The sequence below is a fragment of the Psammomys obesus genome, unplaced genomic scaffold (assembly GCF_907164565.1).
Source record: "Psammomys obesus unplaced genomic scaffold, mPsaObe1.curated_primary_1811, whole genome shotgun sequence".
In the NCBI taxonomy this organism is placed as follows: domain Eukaryota; kingdom Metazoa; phylum Chordata; class Mammalia; order Rodentia; family Muridae; genus Psammomys; species Psammomys obesus.
In genome coordinates, this window is record NW_026596057.1 from 16,267,164 (window position 1) to 16,293,530 (window position 26,367).

The window sequence follows — 26,367 nt, forward strand, 5'->3', positions numbered from 1 at the left end:
CGTTAAAATGCAGGCCAGCCGGTTCTACAAAGACAAAAGCAACGGGACTTCAACTTCCTGAAACCAAGGCGCTAGGCGCCTGACAGGAAACTGCAGGCCTAAACCAGCGGATCTCACGCGGGAACTCAGGTTTGGCGCCCGGAAGTGGCTGCAGCCCCGCCCCCTTCTGGGCGTGCCGGCTCAGCAGCTAGCCTTCTGCGCAAGCGTGAGCCGCTGACTCCACCTCCTCGGTCCCCCGGTCGGAGCCATTTCGCCGCTGCTTCCATGCGGGTTGAGGTGTGTTCCTTCGCCGTTTCCGTGGAAGATTGGAGCTGCGAAGCCGTCTAACGAGGCTGTGCTCTCGGGCACCGAGAAGTGGAGGAGGGTAAGGGAGCAGCGTGGCGGCCCCGACGCCGGCTCGAAGCCGCCGGCCTCCCCGGCTGTGCCGTGGCTTTGTTGTGAGGCGCGGGCGGCGGGTGGGGGAGGGGCGGGTGCCCGGATTACTGGCCGTGGGCGCGCCGGCCGTGGCGTACTCGCGCGGCGGAGCTGCCCCGTGGCCCCGGCCCTCCGCTGTGGGCCTCCTCACACGGGTTGACTGCTCTCGAAGGCCTCCTCCTCCTCCGGCCCGTCACGCGGCGGGTGTCGGTATCTGGAGTCGCCTGCAGTGCTTGCGGCCCGACGGTCCCCGGAGCCCTCGGTTCACTCATCCGGGACACCGGGGCCCCTTTGGGGGTGGGGGTCCGTCGTTTGGCACACGTGGCTTCTATACAGTTTCTCCCCTGTCGGCACAGGTTACTGGGGATGGGTGGGGCGGAGCGAGGAGCAGGAAAATGTATGCATGATTTAGTAAGCGACGGCGGAATTACACCGTGCAACGGGATCGCCCAACTCCAGATAACGGTCTCCGGGGACGGCGCCTCGCAGTCTGAGTGTTACTCGGGCCGGAGTCTGGCGTTGGGGCGCAGAATGTATCTCCTCCAAAGATGCAGAGGGATTATTTACGCCTAAAGCCTTACTTATACTGACCGGGGGTGGAGGGACAGGCCACGGGACCTGAGGGTGATGAAAGAGATTAAAGCATTTGTTTCAAGGTTGTAAGAATGGAAAAGAATTTCGGAGCCGGAAGTGGTGGCTCACGTGTTTGTTTGTTTGTTTGTTTGTCTGTTTTTCCTTCTGAGACAGGGTTTCTCTGTAGCCTTGCCTGTTCTGTCCTTGCTTTGTAGACCAGGCTGGCCTCGAATTCACAGAGAACCGCCTGCCTCTGCCTTCCTGAGTGCTGGGATTACAGGCATGCGCCAGCAGGATTGGAGGGTTGGGGATCATAAGTTCTTGGAGCTATTGAATTTGAGGCAAGCCTGGTCTGCAAAGTGAGTTCCAGGAACTGTCTCGTGAAACAGAAAACATTCTTTCAGAGATGCCAAGTTAGTGTGTGTATGTGCACCATTTGCTAGAAAAAGACATTGGACCCCTTAGAACTAGAATTATGCATACAGTTTCAAGCTGGGTAGTCAAACCTGGGTCCTGCAAGAGAAGCACGATAAAATCACTGAGCCATTTCTTACTAGCCCCAAGGCGTTTATCGTGAGATGGTCTGGCTAAGTAACCTTAGGTGGCCTGGAACTGTAAATCAAGGTGGTCTTTAACTCTCAGAACTGCTGGCCTCTTCCTGATTTTTAGTATATTCTTAAAAAAAAAAAAAAAAAACCCAAACAAACAAAAAAAACTATTGCCAGGCAGTGATATCATATGCCTTAACCCTGCAGAGGCAGGTGGATCTGAGTTTGAGGCCATCCTGCTCTGCAGAATGAGTTCCAGGACAGCCAGACCTAAAATAGAACTCTTTTCTGAAAAACAAGAAAAAAAAATTGTTTATTGAAGGTAAGGTCAATCTAGGCTACAAGTCAAAATGAAGGCCTAATTTATTTGCATTCATTATATGCAAATTATTGGCTATTTCTGTCCGTCCCCCCCTCCCCCCAGTTGAGAGTAACTTCAGGCAAGCCTTTGTTATTAAACAGCTTCTAATTGCAGCTTATTGATGCTAATAGGGTCATGAGTCCCACCCTACCGCTCTTATTTTGTGTGTGTGATGGTGTTTCTTAGTATAGTGGATTTAGGTTTGACTTCACCATGGGTCACATGGAACTTTTTACTTAAATTATCTTTAAGATGCTTATTTTATATGTATGAGTGTTCTGTATGTTTGTGTATTGCTTGTATGACAGATACCTTCAGATTTCAGAAGTCAGATACCCTAGAACTGAACCCAAGGATTGCCAGTCCATGTGAACCTGTCATCTTCAAGAGCAGCAAGTGCTCCTAACCACTGACCTATGTATTTTCTCTATACTATTTTTACTTAAAATTCTCTGAAAAAGAATAATAAAATGGGTCATGTTTTTCGTTGCTGAGAGTGATAACTTTAAAGTATGTAAGATACACATTGTAGAATGTACTTACACTTAAAATATTTAAGTTAAAATATGCCACAGGGATAATTATGCACACCATTGTAGAGTGTGCATAATTCAAGGATACACTTTGTATCTTTTTTAACTATGCCATAGACTTCTTAAATTATTTAAATTTCCTAAATGGTATGATAGAATGTCTTATTCTTAGGTAAGATTACAGTGGTTTCTGATCTGTTTTGAGGTTTTGCTATCATAATGTTTTTAATTTGTTTTCTTAGGTGTGAAGAAGACACCTGAATCATGGGTGACATTAAAAATTTTCTGTATGCCTGGTGTGGCAAAAGGAAGATGACCCCAGCCTATGAAATTAGAGCAGTAGGAAACAAAAACAGACAGAAATTCATGTGTGAGGTATTAAAGAAAACTTACTTATTTGCTTGATGAATTTTATTTATGTTTTACGAAGGCTTTTTTTTTTTTTTTTTTGAAAAGCTAAGGTGTTGCAGATTATGGAAGACTAACTTTGGACTAGAACCTTGTTTCATAATACTGCTAGGAAAGTTTTTCTAATGGTGCTAGTAATTTCAGAAAACAAGTGCTTGTGTTTTTTCTTTCTTTTGTTGGGAAGGGACAAAGTTTCACCCCTATAGATCAGGCTGGCACAAGACTCAAGAGTAATAATCTAACTCCCAGGTGCTGTGAATAAAGGTGTATATCACCATGCCTGGCTCCTTTAACTTATTTAGAGAAGCAGAGAGCTTTTCTCTTAGTTATTATAAAATTATGTGGTTGTGTGTGCACAGAAACGAGAAAGTCAGGACAACTGTGGGGATTCATTTCTCTTGCTGTGCTCACCTAGGTGATACAACTTAGGCCATCAGGTTGGAGGCAGGTGCCCTTGCTGAGTCATCCTGCTGTCCCACCTACCAACCACAACATGTTCTAATGGTGGTGGGAATGGAACATAAGGCCAGGTAAAATAGGCAAGCACTGTCCCACAGAGCTTAGTTAGATTTTCAAGCCTAAAATACTTAATTGTGGGAACCTGAGCCACTTGAATTGATATTGTTGAATCAGCATATCAATGAACAATACAATTCTGTGTTTGTAATAAAATAATCCATGGGTATACTAAAAGTGCATTTATAGAGTATGTCTGAAAAACAGTGGTTTTATTTTTAATTGGTTATTTAATGATTTAATTTTTTAAAACCTTAGAATAACTCCATTTTAATTCAACCTTTTTTCTCCTTGAATCTTAAAGGTTCGAGTAGAAGGGTTTAATTATGCTGGTATGGGCAACTCCACCAATAAAAAAGATGCACAGAGCAATGCTGCTAGAGACTTTGTTAACTATTTGGTTCGAATAAATGAAGTAAAGAGTGAAGAAGTTCCAGCTGTTGGGGTAAGTATGTATGACCAAGAACTTGAGCTATTTTTATGTTCGCTTTCATCTTTCTACCTTGAGTTCAAATTAACACAAGGTTTGCAGGGTTGTATGTATGTAAACACATACACTGTCCATGAGCATCATATGAATATAGTGCTTATACAGAAATGCAGTGAGTTTTTAGAAACATCTCAGGTGGTGAGATTTGGGGTGGGCAAAAGAAGGTTTAGGATAGGTGAATTTGTTTTGGGAGAGATAAGGCCTCCCCCTATTTGTGACTATTCCCTACCTAAAGTACCTTATCCTTGAACTTCAGAAGCCACAATTTTTAGGTGGTAGTTACTGCAATTCAATTGTAAGGAGGGTGTTCTCCCTTCATTTTTCCCCTTACATAAAGATGCATGCCTAAAATTTTGTATGAAGACAGACTTTTTTTGTTTTTTCAATACAGGGATTCTTTGTGTAGCTCTGGCTGTCCTGGAAATAGCTCTTTGAAGAGAAATCCCAGAGATCTGCCTGCCTCTGCCTCCTGAGTGCTGGGCTTAAAGGCCTGCACCACCACCCAACCTCCCGCCCCCAGCTAAGACCCATGAAGCTTTATACTTACTAAGTTTCTGAGACTGCATTTCTCTGTAGCCAAGGCTGACCTTGAACTTAGATATCCTTGTCTGAGTCTTCAGAGTAACGTAGCTGGGATTATTGGCTTGGGTCATGAAGCCCAGCAGGCTATATTTTGTGTGTGTGTGTTTAAGATTTATTTTGCAGGTATAAATGTTTTGCTTGCATTTGTATGTATGCCTAGTGCCCACAGGTCAGTAGAGGGCATCAGTTCTCCTGGAACTGGAGTTAGAGATTGTTGAAAGCCACCATATGAGTGCTAGGAACCAAATTAAGGTCCCTTTGCGTGAGCGGCAAGGGCTGTTAACCACGGGACCATCTCTGGTACAGTTAAAGAACTGTGGTGTGTTATTATAAGTTTCAGAAGTTTGTCATGCTTCTCAGATATTCTGTGTTTACAAGTTTTTATCACAGCTAGATTTTCAGACTTAAATTAGCATTTTGAGAACTCTGGCAGGATCTCAGATATCCTAGGCTTGCTATATAACCAAGGATGATTTTGATCTGTCTCTACCTTTTAATCCTTCTGCATTCACCTCCCAAATGCTTAGATTACAAGTGTGTGCCATGATACCTGGTTCCCCAAACATAATTCTTTAATGAAATATAAAAATAAGTTATACCTAGATAGGTTCCACTGTATATTGTATGCTAAGTTTCAAAAAGTCAGTTGGGCCACTTAGTAGTATCCCAAGCCTTTAATTCCAGTACTAGAGAGGCAGAGGCAAGGAGATCTGAGACAAGCCTGGTCTACAGAGGGTTCCAGGACAGCCAAGGCTATATAGAGAAACCCTATCTCAAAAAAGAAAGAAAAAAAAATCTGAGCCAGGTGTAGTGGTACATGCCTATAATCCCAGCACTCAGGAGTCAGAGGTAGGCAGGTTTTTGAGTTGGAGCCTAGCCAGGACTACACAAACAGACCATGTCAAAAAACAAAAGAAAAGAAAATGAAAATTCTATTGATACTTAAGAGCAGAGAGAAGTCATGTGATACTGTTTTTTGCTTTTTGAAACCGGTTCTCTACATAGTCCCGGCTGCCCTGGAACTTTGTACCAGGTTCATCTTGAACTTGCAAAGATCTGGAGTGCTGGAATTATGGCTGTGGCACTATACTTGGGTCCATTTTTGATTTTGATATTTTAAATAGGCCTACAAGGTCCCAAGCAAAACCTGTAAGAGTCCCCATTCCACTGTGTGCATTCCAGGAGTCAAACTTGATAGCAAGTGCCTTTACCTACCCTGTCATTTAATTGTTTCCCTAATACTGTTGTGTAGTTTGGGTTTTGTGTGTGTGTGTGTGTGTGTTTTTTTTTCCCCCTGACTTGACTTTAGACAGGGCCTTAGTATGGAGACTAGGCTGGCCTCGACCTCAACAAAGATCCATCTGCCACTGTCTCCAAAGTTCTGGGATTAAAGGTGTGTGTCTCCATTTCTAATACTGTTTTTTTTTTTTTATATACAACATTTATTTATTATTACAACATTCTATCCGCACACCAGATCTTATTATAAATGGTTGTGAGCCACCATGTGGTTGCTGGAGATTGAACTCAGGACCTTTGGAAGAACAGCGAGTGTTCTTAACCTTTGAGCTATCTCTAGCCCCTCTGATACTGTTTTTTTTTTAAAAATGGAAACAAACTACGCTTGATGGTGCCTGTTTTGGCACATGTAAGACTGGAGGCAAGATCTTGGGTTACATGCCAAGTTCTAGGTCAACTAGGCTATTTTATGATATCTTCAAAACAGATCCCGTCCAGGGACATTATTGAGACATCTTAGTATAGAGGTTCACACTCTTATTTGACTTGGATAGTGTACAGTAAGACCCTGTTGCCAGGCATGGTGGTGGCTCATGTTTTTAATCCCAGTGCTCAGGGAGGCAGAGGCAGGCACATGGCTTTAAGTTCAAGGCCAGCCTGGTCTACAAAAGCAAGTTCCAGGACAGCCAAGGCAACACAGAAAAGCCCTGTCTCACCCCCCACCCCACCCCAAAAGATAATTTCTATAACTAACTGTATAAACATTTAGTTAGAAGTTTGACACAGCTCTAAGTGTCAAATTTATAGCTATCTGCCTTCTGATTGCTGGGATTAAAGTGATGCTTTACCATATTTGGCATAAGGAAGTTAATTTTTTTCTTTTCTTTTTTTTTTTTTTTTAAGAAAGTCTATATGTCTTCCTCATTGCTGGAGTTAAACATGTACCAATACTCCCAGCTGCTTTTTTATTCTTTAAGAATCCTCAGCTTTTTCTTCGGGTTGACTTAGAATCCACTCGTAGTCCAAACTGGCCTTAAATTTTTGGTTATCTGCTGTTTAGGGGCCTATGGTTATTTGAGTTTCAGAATTTGAAGACAGGACTAGCCTATAGAGATAATGAGTGCAGTGATAGGATGTTTGTCTAGTTTATGCAAGACCATTAAATAGATTCTATATCCAGCACCAGTTCTAAAAAGTTACTGCTGGGTGTAGTGGCTCATGCCTATAATAATCTAATATAAAAATAGGAAGAACATGAGGATTTCTGCAAATTGAGCCAGAGAAAAAACTCAAAGCCAATTCTTTTAGACAGCTTGAGGTTCAGTATCATAGAGCAAAAATCACTGTATACTTAAGGCAGCACCAAGTTGTCTACTGTAGAAAATACAATTTGCAGGACCTAAAAAGACAATTTTAGGAAAAGGTAATCCAGGAACTCTTAATGTGGGCATAGGGTACAGCATAACATTAAAGCTATCTAGCATGCCCAAGGCCCTGGGTCTATTTTCTGAACAACAAAGGAATAAAAGAAACTCCTAATTTGATATTTTAAAATACTCGGCACACTTGAAGTTTAGCCCACCAGGGTTTCATAGATGCTGACAACACAGAATTCCCCAAGGCAAATAACACAAGGGGTACAGCGAAATTTATGCTTGGAGTGGTTCTTCTTGTCCTCCAGACTTTTGTACAACACAGGCAGAGGTGAGAATTGAAAATAACAGTAGGTTTGTACTGTAGTTGTCTGTACTCAGTCTTGGTTATTTTGAAATAGGATTTTTCTGCATATAGCTCTAGCTGTCCTAGAACTCGCTCTGTAGAACAGCCTAGCCTCTAACTCCCCTAATGCTAGGATGAAAGGCATGTGTCACCATTGCCCAGCAGAGAGGTAGCAGGCAATTGAACCCTGGACCCTCAGAGTCTGAAGCCTTCTCATTAAGGCTTTCTTGTATTCAGTTTTAAAGGGACACTTCTAGAACAGTGGAAGAGCTGCCACCTCTTTTTTTTTTTTTCTTCTTCTTCTTTTTCTTTTTGTGTGTATGCTGCCATATACACTGTTGAAGATAGTATTATTTTCTGATAATGATGTAATATTTGGACATCCTTAAAAAGATGGTCAGATTTTGAGGAACCAAACACCAATGGTGATAGCCAGGCTGTAGTAGGACACTTAGGAACCCAGCAAGTGAGCGTGGGGTATGCAGAAGTTCATTATTCTAAGTTACATGAAACTTTGTCTCCAAAACCAGCTTGGAAAATATTGTTGAAAAAGTCTGTTAAAAAAACAAACAAGCACTGACACTCTTTTTGCCTTATTCTCTTACAGATTGTACCACCCCCACCCATACTTAGCGACACCTCTGATAGCACAGCAAGTACTGGAGAAGGCTTACCAACACAAATGGGAGGACCACTTCCTCCACATCTGGCTCTCAAAGCAGGTAAGAGACTTAAATACGTGTACTTGACTGAGGGTAACGGAATCATGCTTGCTATCATTTTACCTTGTCATTTGTGTAGAAAAATCAATAAACATGTTTACTAGGTGATACCACTAAAGGCAGCCATTGCTTTAGGATTTGTTTTATTTGAAGGTTTTTAATTTTTATAGGTATTATGCATGCAAGTATGCTTGTGTAGTTATATGTTTCGTGTCCCTGGACTCCCAAAATTACAGTTATCGATGGTTGTAAGTTACCATGTGGGTGCTGGGAACTAAACCCAGATGTTTTGCAAAAGTAAGAACTCAGATTTTAATCCCTGACATCTCAGCCCTCTAAACATTTTTGTTGTTTTATCTTCTCTCTCTCTCTCTCTCCCCCCCCCCCCCCCCCTTTTTTTTTTTCCTTCTCTTTTTTTTTTTTTCTCTCACCCCTCTAACCTTTTTTTTTTTTTTTTCTTCTCTCCCCCTCCCCCCCCCCCCCCCCCCCTTGTTTTTTCAAGGCAGGATTTCTGTGTGTGTATCCCTGGCTCTTCTGGAACTCACTTTTGTAGACCAGTCTGGCCTCTGCCTCCCAAGTGCTGGAATTAAAGGCATGCCCTGTCCCTGTTTGCTTATTTTGTTTTTTAAATATAGAATATACTGTAGCTCTGGCTGGCTTGGAATATTAGGCTATGCTGACCCTAAGACAGGTGCCTTTCTACCTTTAATTAATTGTCCAAAATAGATTTTAGCATAGGCTAGGACATATAGTTACAAATTTTATGAATTGCCTTTGTTTTTATGTAGCTGTGAGTCAGGCTTAGGTCTTTGCACATATTAGATATTCTGCAGCTGAATTTTATACTCCACCCATCTTTAGTTTGTTTTTTTCTCATAACCTATAACAGGATTGTTTTCTTTGTGGTTTTTAGCCCTGCTGAGTTTAATACACAGTTGAAAGTTTTTTGTGGGGTATGAAGAGTAGAGTAGGATTTTGACTATTTAAATACTGGAATAGTTCTTAAACAGTTACAGCCATCTATCCCATTTTGTGGAGTAAAAATTGAACAAAATGTATTAAAACTACAGTAATCTATCACTTAATTCTAAAGTATAGGTGGTTGCCTGCAGTCCCTGTGAATGCTAAAAGAGGGCGCCATTTCCCTACAACTGGAGTTAAACTGAGCCTACATATGGCTGCTGGATATCAAACCTAAGTCTTCTGTAAGAGAAACCACTGCTCTTACCTGTTGAGCCATCACTTTAGCGCCCCTCTCTGGGTTTTTGATTGATTGATTGATTGATTGATTGATTTTTGATGTAGTCCAAAATCTTCAGGGGCTACTTATTTCAATCAGTAGTCCTGGGACTAGCTTTCTTTTCTTTTTTTGAGACAGGGTTTTCTCTGTTTAGCCTTGGCATTCCTGGAACTAGCTCAATAAACCAGGCTGGCCGTGAACTCACAGATACCTGCCCGCCTCCTAAGTGCTGGGTTTAAAGATGTGCACATCACGACCTGGTGTTTTTGTTTTTTGTTTTTTGTTTTGTTTTGTTTTGTCTAGAATCATCTTTATTAGGTTTGGGGGTTTTTGTTGTATTTATTCAGACTGTAATTTGGCGGATGAACTTGTACTTTGGATTCTTCTGTTTCTACCTCTCTAGAACTGGGCTTGTCTGTCATACTCATTACTCTGGTTGATGTTGAACCTGGTGCTTACTAGGCAAACATGTTCTACTAACTGAACTTCATTTCCAACCTCTCCAGAAAGTTTTAGAAAAAATATTATTTTAGAACCAGGCATGGTGGGACACATCTAGCACTTAGGAAGCTATGGGCAAGTAGATCTCTTGAGCTCAGAGGTGTCCTGGTCTACATAACAAGTATTAGTACAGCCAAAGCTGCATAGACAGACCTCCCCTTGTGTTTGTGTGTGTGTTTCTGTGTACATCCTTGTATTTGAGGTGTTCCTTCATAGCACAAGTTTATAGAAAGATAGGACAAGACATTCACCATCTAATACAAACTGAAGTCAGTTAGGCTCTTGTCTTTCCCAGCTAAACATTTTCTAGCTGTATAGGTTTGTCCTCATTTTGTTCAAGATGTAAAAACTGCTAAAACAAGTCTGCATATAAAAATGCATGTTAGTGCTGAGGCGAGAGAGATAACCAAGCATGAGGACTTGTGTTCTATATGCAGCAGCATCCATGAGCAGAGACTTATGGGATTCTGGGAAGTTGGCTAGCTAAGCTACCTTTAATGTACTTTTCTGGTTTTATGAGGGGGAAGAAGTACCCCAATGGAAGTAGATTAAGGGAGAAAGGCTATTTATTCTGCTTCACCATCCATCATGACATAGTTACTTTGCGAAAAGCAAGAGAGCAGTGGTTTTATGCTGTTCCTAATTTTGGTGGGTTTTTTTTTTTTGTTTTGTTTTTGTTTTTTAATTTTTATTTATTTTTATGTATATGAGTGCTCTTTCTGCATGTACACCTGCCAGAAGAGGTCATCAGACTCCAGTGTAGATGGTTGTGAGCCACCATGTGGTTGCTGGGAATTGAACTTAGGACCTCTGGAAGAGCAGACAATGCTCTTAACCACTGAGCCATCTCTCCAGCCCTGGTGTTTTGTCTTGTTTTGTTTTTAAGATTTATTTATTTATACTGTGTTCTGCCTGCATGCCAAAAAAAGGCACCAGCTCTCACTGTAGATGGTTATGAGCCACTAGGTGGTTGCTGGGAATTGAACTCAGGACTTTTGGAAGATCAGCCAGTGTTCCTAATCTCTGAGCCATCTCCCTAGCCCATAGTTTTTATTTTTCATAGTCCAAGGAATAGAGTACTTGGGAGTGGGCAAGGCTAGCTACTCTATTAACTTTACCAAGACAATCTCAAGTGGACTGCATTACCAGGAGATTTAGAGTAAAACTGACTATTAAAGTCAGTCTTCAGACTAAATGATTTCCACATGCACAGTATAAACACCCACAAAGAAACAGACTGGACTGGCAATAACTTAAAATTTTCAAGACAGTTCTTCCAAATTATTGAAAACACATCTAAAAGGAGTGTCAGATTTTTATTAGGGACATTTTTAAAAAATAAACCTATTCCCCCACCTGATTACCTAAAAGAACAATCTTATTTTTATTTTTTTATTAGAAAATAATTCTGGAGTTGAGTCGTCTTCTGGCTATGGTTCTCCTGGACCAACCTGGGACCGAGGAGCCAATTTAAAGGATTACTACTCCAGAAAGGAGGAGCAGGAAGTGCAAGCGGTGAGTGACCTCATGTTGTGTTAACTTCCTTGAAAATAGAATTTGGAATTTACCTCAGCAGGGTTGGAGACCTCCATAGGTTAAAGCAGTTTCTTTAATCTCAGGCTGGCCTTCAGTCCAGTGGCCCTAGTGTAAAAGGCTAATTTTTACTAGCTGCTAGCCCTAGCCTGGCATGGTGATCATGCTTGCTAGTCCCAGCACTAGGAAGTACGGGGCAGGAGAATGAGCTAGTTCAAGGCCAGCCTGGACAACAGAGTTCTGAGATATCCTATCTCAAAAACAGGTTCAGTAAGAAAGTGTCTAGCCATGTTCAAGGTTCTGGATCTCAGCACTGCGAACAAATCCTGGCTTTTGTGTTGAATAAAACACTTGTAGCTGGGTGCGTGCCTGTGATCCCAGCACTATGGGAGGCAGAGGCAGGTGGATCTCTGAGTTTGAGACCAGCTAGGTCTAAAAAGCGAGTCCAGGACAGCCAAGGCTACACAGAGCAACACTGTCTTGAAAAAAAACAAACAAAAAAATAGATACATGATCTTACCATACCTTTAAGTATGGCTAAGTACCAGTAGTACAGCCCAATATAATAAACATCATTGATTCCACAGACTCTTGAGTCAGAAGAAGTGGATTTAAATGCTGGGCTTCATGGAAACTGGACATTGGAAAATGCTAAGGCTCGTCTGAACCAGTATTTCCAAAAAGAAAAGATCCAAGGAGAATATAAGTACACCCAAGTGGGTCCCGACCACAACAGGTTTGCTTATTTCACTGTTTCTTTGTAAAAAGTTAAGGTGTTTTGACTATTTAATGTTATTAGCCAAGTGTAACCCAGTTTATTTTGCGGGTTAGCAGTGAATTGTGAAAAAATAAATATGCATAAAAATTAACTTGCAGTTTACTATAGTTTTCACTTAATGTATTTATAAGGAGTCCTGCAAAAATACCTTGCTGGACTTAAAGATTTTTATTTGATGAAGGCCATAGTTAACATCTACAGTCATGGTTTGCTCCTAATTGGCTTTAACTGGCCAGAGGTGGTGATTTTGTTTGATGTTCAATATAGTTTGGCGATAACTTTTAAGTACTTAAATGGTTCTGGTATGTTTCCTTTTTTTAGAAGTAGATTGTATTACCTCTATTCAACTTTTGACTCAGTTTGATGTTGGCAGCTCTTTTAAGAATCCTGTTACTTGAGTACCATGAAGTTGAAGGATCGCGAAGTTTTAATACGTGGCTTAAACTAGAATGCTTTTTTTCTGTTAAGCTTATAAAACTGAATGTAAGGGAAGATATGTGACCGTATGTTTCTCAGCCTGCTTGATGTTCTTCCTAAGAGCATTCCAGGGTGTAGTACTTATTACTCCCAGGAAGGCTCATACAGATTAGACTCTACAGGGAGGCACTGCGTTTCTATTGGAAGAGAAAGGAAGTGGTTCTGGAAAACATCTTGATTCGATTTAATTAATTAATTATGCGAAATTATCCAAAAATAAATTTAAAACATTTTTTTAAATCAGTGTTCTCCCTTGGTTGCAAGTAGCAACCCCTAAAATCATTACCCAAAACAAAACAAAAAATTGACCACATATTCAAAATGATGAGAGCATGGCTCCTCCTGCTTCCTACTGCTTTGTTCAGTCCTGAATTCTCAAATATTATATGCTCAGTGTCATTTTTTAATAGTTTCTCCATTTTGGTGTCAGAATTTAAAACAAAACTCTGAGGCCATAAGAAGAAATAATTTGTTTTTGTTAAAGCTTTGCCTACAACTTACTGGACATGGCAGCATTTTAAAGAGTAATTAGAAAGGCTGGTGTAGAGCTCAGGGGTTGAGCGTCTGCATAGCATATGTGAGGCCTTGAGTTCAAATTTCCAGCATCAGTAATGTTTATTATATTAAAAATTATAATATACCTAAGTGCCTAAAACTCAATAAATTGCTGCCCTCCCAAAAAACACCAACCCTTGATGTATCTTACTGATTTCTGATGTAAAACAAAGAATTCAGGACAAGACAATGTAAGAGGCAGACAGTTGGAGCTGGGACACATTGCTCCTGTATGTCCTTAATGAAAGGCATAACAGACAGCAACACCAGAGGTCTGTGTTCATATACACATGTGCTGATGCTTAGGCTGAACTAAGCAATCACATGGGCTACTATTGTAAACTGATTTCTGGTGTTGCTGTTCCCCCCTAGGTGGAGGAGAATGAGATTGAGTGCTGACTTTAAGCCTGGCTGAGAAACATACTGTCATCGGTGTCATTAATGAAAGGGTGGATGTTGTTCCCCTGAAAGCCAGTGGCCTTTGACCCCTTGAAGCCCTTGTGCCTGAAGGTCAGTTGACAAAGAAGTACAGGAAGGAAACTAACACTTTTTTCCCCTTAAGCTTCCTCTAACCTTTTTATTCACAGCACAAAGACAATTTTGAATGTACCTGAGCAGTGAAGGACCAGTATATGTTTGCTAAAAACCTAAATTTACTCCTTAGAACCTGTTAGCAGTTTTAGTTGTGTGACTTTTGTTCTCTAGGCCCTGGTTTAAATATCTAAAAGTAGGCTAAATTTTTTGTTACCAAGGACTTCTTCCAGCTATAGATAAATCCGGACTCTGCCACAGGAGCTACTGGTATATAGTGGTTGCATGTATAAACTTACCCTAACAGGTTGCAGTTGTAAATTTGTACATAGATAATTTGAGTTTGGTGTTTTTCTTAGCTCCAAGATAAACAAAATTTTCTTTCATTGAAAGCATTCTCATATTCAAACTCTACATTGGAATAAAACTAAGTAATTTTGTAATTCAAAACCGTAACATTTTCTTTTCATGAAAGCGCATCAGCTGATTATAACTAATGTCATATATATTTGCAGTTTACATACTTTTTGTTCTAGGATTGGACAGAAATAAGTGTTCAGAATGGTTTTTGCTATAATTTTGCCTAATGCAGTTGGAAAACCTCCCTGACCAGGGAGCTAGCGGAGTTAGCAATCTACAATGGTAAATTACTAACATTGTTTGTATATGTTGTTACAGGAGCTTTATTGCAGAAATGACCATTTATATCAAGCAGCTGGGCAGAAGTAAGTATAATTGCTTTTTTAGTACTCCTTATGTTTTTGCAGAGATATTTTCAAATTAGAGGCTTGGGCTTCTATGGTAGAACATATAACATTACAGAGAAATTATAAAGCTAACTTTTCGTGAAGATGATTTTAGACTATTGCATAAATTGATAAAGTGCCATTTGTTAATGGGAAAGAACAATAGGAGATTGAGTAACATGTAGGGTTGTGGCAGTTGCTAATACTGTAAAGTGAGAAATAGGTATGTAATTTCATGGATATGGAAGAGTTGGGTATCTAGGAGGTAAAGGAGATGCACCAAGGAGTTTCAGAGTTCAAGATTAAAGTAGGAAGATGGAATTTAATAAGGTAATAGAATTAAATACCTGAAGGTGGTAACAGTTACATTTGAGAGCCATGTAGTGAATGGTAGATATGGTGGTGGGTGCCACTATTCCTTGTATGGATTGCTAAGGTAGGACGATAGCCTATGAAATACAGTGAAACTATTTAAAAATAAAAAATGCTGGGCAGTTGTGCATGCCTTTAATCCCAATACTCAAAGGGCAGAGGCAGGTGGGTTTCGGGGTTTGAGGCCAGCCTGGTCTACAGAGTGAGTTCCAGGACAGCTAGGGGTTCATAGAGAAACGCTGTCTCAAAAAAAAAAAAAAAAAATAGGTTAAGTAGTTAGAAAGTAAATAGGTAAGTTTATGGATTTAAGAGATAGTTCAAATTAGTAGAATGCTTGCTTGTAGGCTAAGGGGTTCAGTCCCCTGTACCACAAGAAGCTAAGGTGCTTGCTTGCCATGAAACAAATCCCTGGGCTTTGTATCAGTATCTTGTGCAGTTTGTTTTTTGGGGTTTTTTTGGTTTGTTTTGTGTGGGTTTTTTTTTGTTTGTTTGTTTTTTGTTTTGTTTTGTTTTTGGGGGAGTCCTGTGTCTCAATGGTTGTGAGGTCCTGATTGCATCTCTTCTACAAAACAGACCCAAAACTTGAGAAATATAAGGGCCGGGCTAGTTGTAAGCTTATTTGATAAAGTGTTTGCATAACTTTCTGTGGCCTGGGTGTTTGATCCCAAGTACCACATAAGCTTGGTAAGGTGGCACAGGCCCAGCACTGGCAGATGAGGCAGGGAATCAGAAAAGTATGGGAGTAGCCAGCCATTCAGGACTACATAAGAGCTTCTCAATCTTAAAACAACACAAATACTTAAAAGTTATCCTTTGTTACAGACTGTTGGATACTGTGTTCTGGTTAAATGAAAAGCAACCAACCATGAGAAAGTCCTAAACCCTGAGAGGTCATTCATGTGAGGTCATTCATGTGAGATGATGGCCAAGCTTTGGCTGACCTTGAACTCACAACAATCCGCCTGCCTCTGCCTCTCCAAGGCAGACTGCTGGCATTAAAGGCATGTGCCTCCACCCACAACTATTATTTCTTCTTAAGCACTAAGATGAAGGCTTAAAAGTCTTTTAGATAGAAAGATAGGGAATATTTGTGTTTACTGACAAATACTATACTTTAAATATATTGTACCATACATAATAGTGGGTCAATTAGATCAGGAAATTTAGAGGAATGACCTGAAATACTTTTCTGTAAGAATTCTGCAGGTTGACAAAAAATGCTCAAATGTAGCTTTTTCATTAATAGTACTGCAAGGCTTTCTTTCTCTCCTTTCCTTTTTCTTTCTTTCGCATGGTATAGCCCATTTAAACTGCTTTGGAATCCTGGGCTCACAGAATCTTAAACTCAAAGCTGTGATCAGTAGTCATGCCTCACTGTACCCATTAAGTGGAAATGCTTTGAGGGATCTAAGTGACTTGTTTTATACTTAAGGTTTTCAAGTTTATAGTTTTTTGGTCTGATTTTTTTTTTTTACATAGTAATAATGACAGTTTAGTGTGCTAACTTTTAACAAAATGATTAATAAGATTGTTGAATTGGCGTTTGGTTAGTGAAAAATATCTGTGTTGTGCTTTATATCAGCAATTCTTTAGCGCATAAATGTCTAGTTATTCCTCATGGAATAACTGTTTGGTAATCCTTATAGGGATTTTTGCCCGTGAACATGGATCAAATAAGAAATTAGCAGCACAATCGTGTGCCCTTTCACTTGTCCGACAACTCTATCATCTTGGAGTGATTGAAGCTTATTCTGGGCTTACAAAGAAGAAAGAAGGAGAGAGAGTAAGTTTTTAGGCATAAATATTCTATTCGTATTTGGCTAAAGGAGTTGAATATATAGTTTGAAGAATGAGTTCCTTCAGCAGAGCATTATAATGGGAATGTAAGTGGCAGACAAATAACACTTTACTCCTGAGTTGTAATCTGAGCTCAGAGCTTAGTAAAGCAGAAATAAAATGCTGTACTAACGAGAACTCTGTGAAAATCTTAATGTTAGCAGTGGCTAGTGAGTGAGTCATTGAAGACATTCTCACTAAAAGTAATTTCTGATTTCTGGCAGTAATAGCCCTAGTGTCAGTTAGTTCTATTACTACTTTTGGTAAAATTGGTAGTTTTGAATTACTTACATTCATTGATGTTATTGATGATTTTCATTCCTTTTTTTTTAGGTGGAACCTTACAAAGTTTTCCTTTCTCCAGATTTGGAGCTTCAGCTGCAAAACGTGGTTCAAGAGCTAGATCTTGAAATTGTGCCCCCAGTAAGCATATATACAGCTTTGTAGTTTACCTTGTTTAAGTCTTTTCTTAGACACCGGTCTTCTTAGTATTTATTTTTGCTTTTTTATTAGCCTGTTGATCCTTCTATGCCAGTGATACTCAACATTGGGAAATTGGCTCATTTTGAACCATCTCAGAGGCAAAACGCAGTGGGAGTGGTTCCTTGGTCACCCCCACAGTCCAACTGGAATCCTTGGACTAGTAGCAACATTGATGAAGGGCCCCTTGCTTATGTAAGTACAGCATGGGTTCTAAGATTAGTTCGGGGGTTTTCCCTTTGTATATATATTTTCTTAGGTCAGGATAAAATAGATTTTGTTTCAATGTTTTTACAGGCTTCTACAGAACAAATAAGCATGGACCTTAAAAATGAACTAACATACCAGTTGGAACAGGATCACAATTTACAAAGTGTAAGTGTTAAAGATCTTATACATGTGTAGAGCTTCAAAACATTGCTTGTAGTTAGGGCGAATGTCAGGGTTATACCAAATTATTAGTCATAGTTAACTGGTAGTGGCTGTAAATTCAGTCAGGACTTAAGAATGAGTGGTGTTACTTTATTGGTTTTAAACATTATATAACTATTTGTACATTTTTACTGCAAATATAGTGATAACATTTATGGCAAGTCATAACAAAATAGGAAATTATTTAGATGTTTACAGGGACCTAAGAATGAATTGGGGGAATGAAGACCAGATAGTTTAGAAATTTAGTGAGAATTTTATTAGAGATACAAATGTATTCATTCTTTGAAATGTTTCTATTAATAAACATTTAGAACATTTTGTGCAAATGTTTTAAAAGAATTGAAACTTTGCTAACAGGTGTTACAAGAGCGAGAACTGCTCCCTGTAAAGAAATTTGAAGCCGAGATTCTAGAGGCCATTAGTCAAAATTCAGTTGTGATTATCCGAGGAGCTACTGGATGTGGTAAAACCACACAGGTTCCACAGTATATTCTGGATGATTTTATCCAGAATGACAGAGCCGCGGAGTGTAATATTGTTGTGACTCAGGTAAGTAGCAAGCCAGTATATGAGTTCTATAAATCGCTTGATAGTTGGATAATTATTTGGTTGTCAAATAAGGTTTCAAGAGTTTTAGCTAGTAATATAAGCACCTATACACTGCCCGCTTCCTTAGTACTGTGGAGTCCTGAATATGCTAACCACAGAACTATAGCGCGCCCCCCCCCCCCCCCCCCCTTTTTTTTTTTTAAGCAAAATTTCGTAGAGATGGTTGAGTGGTTAAGAGCATTCATTGTTTGTTCTTCCAGACAGATATCCTGATTTCAATTCCTGGCAAACACATGGTGGATCACCACTTTCTATACTGGGGTCTGATGCCTCTTCTGGTGTGCAAGTGTTCATGCAGATGGAGCATTTGCACTTAAAATTTTTTTAAAAAGCAAGGTTACATCAAGCTCAATATAAGAAAAGTTTTATGAGTTCTAGAATTGTTTTTGAACTCATTCTATAGTCCTGGCAGTCCTTGAATTTAAATCCTATGTATCTGGATAATAGGGCTAAATCACCAGTCCTGTCTTAGTTCCCCTAAAGTTTAATATACAAACCCCCATAAGAGAAACCAAGATCAAATCCAAGTGATTTTATTCTTTTAACTACTGTGTTACCTTTCTGTAAACAAGATAAGTTTGGCAAACTGCTCTTTGGGGTTGTGAGGGCAGTAGTTATTAGGTTAAACTGTTGAGTGTAACTCTACTTCTGAACTTTTTGGATGGAGGGTAGAGCATTGCACAAAAAGCCCACTTACATATGTAATCAGACCCTTAAAAAAAAGCAGCTATGTATTAGTGTGGTGATGGAGAATTTCCCTAGCATGTAACCTCAGTTTTATCACACCACACACAGACATTGTAAAACAAGTAAAGCTTAATTTTGTAATTTCATGTTGGTTTTTCTGTTATTGTTTCAGCCCAGAAGGATCAGTGCAGTTGCAGTGGCTGAGCGAGTTGCCTATGAGAGAGGTGAAGAGCCTGGAAAAAGCTGTGGTTACAGTGTTCGGTTTGAGTCTATACTTCCACGGCCCCATGCCAGTATAATGTTTTGTACTGTAGGTCAGTAATGTATTTACATTTTCAGCTTACTGTCATCTTTTTATTAAGACTACAAAAAGTCATTGGTTTCATAGTGCACATTTTAGTTCCTGTGCTTTGGAGGCAGATAGGAAACTCTGGGTTCAAGGCCAACTAGTCTATAGAGTTGAGTTTCAGTAAGGACAGTCTGTAGTCAGTGGCTACACAGAGAAACTGTCTCAAAAAAACAAAAGAAAAATTCAGAATGTCGTCTTGCATATCCTTCAAGACCTTATCTACAATCATAGGATTGTGTTGAAGCAGAGTCAATTATCTAAGAATTTTCTTTGTGATTGTGTTTTTGTTTTGAGATAACGATTTCTCTTATATGTGTAACTTTATTATCTAGATGGTCTATTATAACTGTTAGCCTTGAGGCCATGTGCCACCAACCCTCACCTAAATTTTTTTATTGGTTCTTTGACTCTAAAAAAGCAACCTTGTTTTTTTCTTCCCAAGGTGTGCTCCTAAGAAAATTAGAAGCAGGCATTCGAGGCATCAGTCATGTAATTGTAGATGAAATTCACGAAAGAGATATTAACGTAAGTAACTTATGAGTTAAGAGTTTGCATTGTCTCTGAATGGAAAAATGATGTCCTTGCTCTTTTTCTCTTCTCCTACCACTGCTAAATACTACTCACTCAGGACCTGTGAGCCATCAGTTTTCACTCTTACCAGTAAGCGTTTACATAACCTAGCAGCTGATTTATGACTTGAGCTGGTGGGATTTTTTATTTTATCAGTTTTCCTTTGTATATAAGTTCTGTGTTTTTAGCAAAAGATGATTGTTGATAGCTTATTTCAGATGGTAGTGATAGTCATGGAAAACCAAAATTTCCCACCCTTATCTCTTACACTTTTAAAGATGCCCCACTATTTTAGCTCAATTGTCAGTCTTAGCACTGCAATTTTCAGTTAATAGCTTTACTGTTTTGGGGAGTACTTTCATTCACTGACCCAAATCCACACCTAGAGTACCTGTGTTCAAATTATTTTACTTCAGTCTTTTGAGGTGGATTTGAAATAAAAATTATATGTGGTATGCATAGAGAGCTTACATAGGAAGGAATCAATAAATGAGGGTGGTAGTTTGGCAGAGATTTTAAACTATAAAACTCCAAAATTGTTTAGGCTGTTTTATTAGAACTAATGTTTCTAACTGTGTTGTGCAATTATAAATTTAATTGTGCTGAAAAGTAGATATGCATACTTTTTCTATAGGGATGCAAGAGCAGAGAAACACCATTTTAAACTATAAAACTAAGTTGTTTTGGCAGTTACTTTATTAGAACTAAATTTTATTATGTTTTTAATGGAAATTGTGTTGTGTAATTAATTATAAACTTGATTACTTGAAAAGTAGATGAATCGTTGCATGCATGCCTTAGGTTTTTTTGTTTTTGTTTTTAAAGCATGCAAGCATACAGAAACAAAGGCAGGCCTGTTGATCAATGTCAGTTGGTAGAATGTTGGTCTAGCATACACAAAAGCCACCAGTTTGAAATTTTTTTTCCAGTAATACATGAAACTAGGGTTGGTCATACATTCCTGTAGCAATCTCAGCACTGGTAATGTGGCAGGAGACTGAACAACTATAGTGAAGTCAAGTACATCATGAATTTCTTAGTACCCTGCCTCTAAATGAAAATTCACTGTAATCTGTTTTACTTTTTACTGGTCTCTTAAAACAATTTCAGTAATGTCTTAAGACTACCACAAATCTTACAGGTGTATTTTATAACCCCTCTTTGTATTTCAATAGACCGACTTCCTTTTGGTAGTACTACGTGATGTGGTTTTGGCTTATCCTGAAGTCCGCATTGTTCTTATGTCTGCAACTATTGATACCACCATGTTCTGTGAATATTTCTTTAATTGCCCGATCATTGAAGTTTATGGAAGGACTTTCCCAGTTCAAGGTAAATTTTGTGAGTGTATCAGGAAGAAAACATTTTATACAGAAGGGCTTTTTATTTTCTTAATTTTGGAGATGTCAGTGATAGTTTGAAAGACTGAAAACATTAGCCCACAAGTAACTATATAACTCCAGTCCCAGGGCACTTCACACCCTATTCTGCCTTTCTGGACCCTAATGTTGCACCATACACTACAAGTACAAAAAAAGTGCGCTAAATTAATAAATGTCTCAGCATTTAGGAGACTCTTTGGGCCCGTGTTGTTTAGTTTTGCAACAGTATTGAGCCTATGGCGTATAACCATAGGCTAAATGACCTACCTCTCAAATGGGATTCCTAGGGCTTGCTGGCTTAACAGTGAGTTCAGATTTGGTGAAAAGTGATTGAGGAAGATAACACACAAACATGTTCACACAATACATAATTTAAATGTATGAAGTAGAAGTAATTTTATTTCTTAGGGTATGGGTTTAAAAAGTTCTAATACTTGCTTGTCATGGTGGAGCATGCATTTAATTTCAGCACTTGGAAGGTAGAAGCAGGTGGACTCTTGAGTTTGAGGCTCACTGAGTCTACAAAGAGACTTTCAGGGCAACCAGGATAGAGAAACCCTGTCTTTGAAAACAAAACAAAAAATCTAATATTTGCTGTTCTCTATACTTAAGAACTTTATGCAGAGATTAATGGATGGTAGGAGCAAAGTTTCTTACAGATTACATTGAGAAAGTTGCCTCTATTACTGTGAAGAGACACTGTGACCAAGGCATGAAAAGCATTTAATTGAAGGATTGCTTACAGTTTTGGGTTAATGATCATCATGGTGAGGAACATTGAGGCAGGCAGGCATGGCACTAGAACAGCTGAGAGCTTACATCCCAATCTGCAGTCAGAAGGTAGAGAGAAATGGGCACAATTTGAGGATAATGTTTAAAACATGAATGTGCTGAATAAGGAATTAAATAAGTGATAATTACAGATTTTATGCAGAAATCCTAAGTAATATGTGTAGGTATTTTTTCTTGTCCATGCAACTTGACTCTACTCAGTGAGTGGATTTGTTTCTGAAGAGTAGTCACAAGTGGCAGAGGACCACAGCTTAACACTGAACAAAACTGGTGAACATTAATTTAGGTGCCTTTTGTTTGCAGTTTTTGTTGTCAAGATAGAATTAGAGACACTTCTTGGCTGTTTAGAATTTTAAAATACATTGCTGAATGGTAGTGATCTACTCTATGCTTTAAGATCCTAATGAAGAGTATGACAGTGTATAAAGGTTATATAAATGTTTGGTTGAAAATGTGTATAAAGGGGAAATCATATCTGGTTTGGCAGAATATATTCAAGAATTACGCTTTCAGGGTCTTAATGGGGAGGGGATGCATACTTAGTTTCCATTCATGAAATTTCACTGCTGGAATTTCTTACAGTTTTTGTAGAATCAAGTTGATAGGGATTAAAGGAATTTGAACTGTATTAGCAAATGAACTTAGAGCTGTACCATTTTTGTAAGTTACTGTACTTAACTAACTTGATTATCCCTGACAGAGTATTTTCTGGAAGACTGCATTCAGATGACTCAGTTCATTCCTCCTCCAAAGGACAAGAAAAAGAAGGATAAAGAGGATGATGGTGGTGAAGATGATGATGTATGTAGATTTCTGTACACCTACATGACTGATGAATGTTCATTGTGAGAATATCAGGTGGAGAAAAGACAAGTGGTTTGTTAAAGCACAAAGTAAATTGACCGTGCAGACTCCTTTAAAATAGTTGGTATAGCTAATCTTTGACTGTTGAAATGATTCCAGGTTCAGTGATAAGGCTGTCATAATTACATATAGGTATTATATAAGGTCTGATACAAAACAAAGTCTTAAGATTTTTACAAAAACCAACTCAGTCTTTTTGTAAAGTTTTGTTTCTGTGTCAGAGTAGACTCGTTTCATTTCTTCACATCACTTGCAAGGGCTTCTTGTATTCAATTTATGATTATTTCTTTAATTAACTGTACAAGATGAACCTGACAGATTGTCTTGCCCCACCCCAGTTCTGTTTTCTTAATGTACAGTGTTAGGTATTGGTTGAACTTATCAGGCAACCACACTGATAAAACATTTTCATGTTTGAATTTATTTGTGGGATGTTTGCCAGGGACATATGAGAAAACAACTGTGAGGGAATGTGTTCTCTCCTTTAACGCAGTGGGTTCTGGTGAGCAAAGTTCAGGTGGTCAGCATGTGTGGCAAGTACTTTTACATATCTCCTGTTAAATTCCTTTCTGGTTTTGTTGAGTTAGAGTTTCTGTTCTAAGCAGGCCTTGAACTTGTTCCTTCTTTAGTCTCCCAAGGGAGCCGAGGAAAGCCTTTATAACCACCAGGTCTGGCTTATCTATGTCATGACAACCAGAAATGGTGAATTTTATAGAAAGTAATGTGAAATTGTAGGTGTTGAGAATGCACCTAGGAGGTAAGGTGAGAGCTCATTCTCTGCTAACACTGTTTGAAGACAGCCTGGACTTTGTTTCCCAGCGAATACTTGAGGATCACCAAAGAAATTTTATATGTTCAAAGCCAGACTGAGTTACACGAAGTGGGAAATGGGTGTAGAATTATGACTAGTAGTTTCCATTGATTGGAAAGACAGTTCCTGGAAATTGCCAAAAATATTTAGAAATCTCAATTAGTAAAAGAAGCATTACAGAATCAAATTTAAAAGTTCAAGGTGGAATATTTAGGTATATCACAGAAAAATACTATTATGTTTCGTTTATCATAGTTTCTATATTCATGGACATCAATCTCTTTGAAGACATACCTATGTGTGTATAGTCATACTCGGGTGCTTCCATGGGCAAGAAGCAGGTCTGGGTCCATGGAGCTGTTAAATGGTAACAACTGGACTTCAGGGCTTGCATGTGGACTGTACCCTAGGGTTAAACAATGTTAGATACACTTGGCTAGAAAAGGCAAATCTAAGAAAGTTGAGAGCTGTGTGAGTTGTGGCAAATGAATCATGTTCCTTTTTCTTGCAGGCAAATTGCAATCTAATATGTGGTGATGAATATGGGCCAGAAACAAAATTGAGCATGTCTCAACTGAATGAAAAGGAAACACCTTTTGAACTCATTGAAGCTCTCCTTAAATACATTGAAACCCTTAATGTTCCTGGAGCTGTGTTAGTTTTTTTGCCTGGCTGGAATTTGATTTATACTATGCAGAAGCATTTGGAAAATAATTCACATTTCGGTATGAGTTCTCTTTTAGATTGACTTGAGTATTTTTGCTTTTTGTCTTGACTAATACTTTGGTGTGTTTGTTGAATGAAAGTATGTACAATGGAGAACTGTTTTAATTTGCTCCTACTTTAGTCCTTAACCGTTTTGTATTGTAGGAAGTCACCGGTATCAGATTCTACCTCTGCATTCTCAGATTCCTCGGGAGGAGCAACGCAAAGTGTTTGATCCAGTACCAGATGGAGTAACCAAGGTAATAGGCCATTACAATGAGATCAGATGTGATCTGATTAATAAATAATTATTAAATGTTCTAAAAGCTACTACGAAAATGCTATGGTATGCTTTTTTTCTAAAGTCTTCTAAGCTTGGTAGGTAATTTTTTCTTTTTACTCCTGTTGCACTAATGAACCTATTTTAGGTGGGTTTAATAAATCTGATTGATCATTGTTCATTTTCTGTAGTGTAATTTTTTTGTATTGTTTTGCAGGTTATTTTGTCTACAAACATTGCTGAAACAAGCATTACCATAAATGATGTTGTTTATGTCATTGACTCTTGCAAGTAAGTTTCCAGGAAATTTATGTGCAATTGCCAACTTCATTAGCACTTTGTTTTGTTAATTTCTTTTTTTGTTAGGTTTTATTTTTGCTCTTTTTTCCCCCCAAGATGTATTTATTTTACATATGCAGGTGTACTGTCTGCATATATACCTGCATGCCAGAAAAGGACATTCCAGTATAGATGGTTGTGGGCCTACCATGTGATTGCTGAGAATCAAACTCAGGGCCTGTTAACCCCTGAGCCATCCCTCCAGCCCAAGATTTTATTTTTACATGTAGTAGTGGTTTTGTTTATATATATATGTCTATGCACTTTTCATGTCCCTGGTGCCAATGTGCTGCCATGTGGGTCCTGGGAAGTCTGGGAAGGAACCTAGGTCTTCTGTGAGGTCTCTTCACTCCTTCAATCCCTAATTATATTTCTTTTGAGGTATTTCATTGCTCAGGGCTGCCCTTTCAAAGTTTATTTTTCTTGTTTAAGTACTAGGGTTATAGCTTCACCTAGGTTTTAAACTTCATTGTCAAATTTCCTTCTATACCCATACAGATATCATACATCAGTATTATAATACTGATTGTGGGTTATGAGTACAACTTAATAACCAGGTTTAGTAGACAGCCAAACAACTTTTTTGATTTTTCTCTCTTTTCTTTTTTTTTTTTTTTTTTTTTTTTGAGGTAGGGTTTCTCTGTGTAGCCTTGTAGTCCAGGCTGGCCTTGAATTCACAGCAGTCCGCCTGCCTCTGCATCACAGAGTGCTAGGATTACAGGTGTGCACCACCATGCCTGGCTCAACTTCCAGTGTTTAATATTATAATGTGTTAATTGTGCATTCCATTGGTGGTTTTCATTGCTCACTGAACTTTTCATGCTGTGTTTTGGTTTGGATAGTGAAATGGTTTCTCTTTATCCTTGACTGTCCTCAAACTCATATTTAGATGGAGTCTGCCTCCCAATGGCTGGGATTAAAGGTGCGTTCTGTCATCACCCAGCTACTGTTTTGTATATAGACAGTCTTTACTTAGCATGAGACAAATATTGACTAAGAAATGAAAACACGGCCTTGTGTTGTAGGATCTACTTGCCTTGGGTATGTAGTGCAACACAGTGGTAGGAATTAAAGCAGTAACCACGTGAGCTGAACCTTTCTATATATTGAATATACAGAAATTTTGTGAAGAGGGTAATAAAGGAGGCTTTGGTGGCTGCTGTACAGTTTTTCAATACAGCTATGTCAAATGTATTTGATTTGCTAATTATTTGCTGGTCAGTGAATAGCATTTTGTTCTAATCTCAGGCATGTAGTAGTGTAATGAGTTTTAAGATTTGCAAATCAAATTAACCATGTTCTACTCATTCTTGAGGTGACTGATTTGACTTGAACTCTGCCCCCATACCTATACGTCACATGCCAATTAGGTCTCCCATTGTTGAAATAT

At 38.9% G+C, this 26,367-nt stretch overlaps 1 protein-coding gene across 2 annotated transcripts in view; it reads left to right on the plus strand.

Moving 5' to 3' along the window:
* Positions 1–240: 240 nt before the first annotated feature.
* Positions 241–26,367, plus strand: part of Dhx9 (DExH-box helicase 9) — a 34,212-nt gene continuing 8,085 nt past the window's right edge. Inside the window, exons 1-19 of one of the 2 annotated variants that reach the window (XM_055624542.1) lie at positions 241–364; positions 2,672–2,804; positions 3,658–3,798; positions 7,991–8,105; positions 11,246–11,361; positions 11,967–12,115; positions 14,399–14,445; positions 16,485–16,621; positions 17,008–17,097; positions 17,188–17,349; positions 17,452–17,529; positions 17,947–18,138; positions 19,058–19,199; positions 19,677–19,759; positions 20,980–21,136; positions 22,679–22,779; positions 24,165–24,378; positions 24,524–24,618; positions 24,856–24,929. In XM_055624542.1, the coding sequence (XP_055480517.1) occupies positions 2,694–2,804; positions 3,658–3,798; positions 7,991–8,105; positions 11,246–11,361; positions 11,967–12,115; positions 14,399–14,445; positions 16,485–16,621; positions 17,008–17,097; positions 17,188–17,349; positions 17,452–17,529; positions 17,947–18,138; positions 19,058–19,199; positions 19,677–19,759; positions 20,980–21,136; positions 22,679–22,779; positions 24,165–24,378; positions 24,524–24,618; positions 24,856–24,929 (2,204 nt within the window). In that variant the 5' untranslated portion in view covers positions 241–364; positions 2,672–2,693. Of the gene's footprint in view, positions 365–2,671; positions 2,805–3,657; positions 3,799–7,990; positions 8,106–11,245; positions 11,362–11,966; positions 12,116–13,565; positions 13,700–14,398; positions 14,446–16,484; positions 16,622–17,007; positions 17,098–17,187; positions 17,350–17,451; positions 17,530–17,946; positions 18,139–19,057; positions 19,200–19,676; positions 19,760–20,979; positions 21,137–22,678; positions 22,780–24,164; positions 24,379–24,523; positions 24,619–24,855; positions 24,930–26,367 lie in introns of those variants that run through there. The other variant, XM_055624543.1, reaches the window with a different exon arrangement.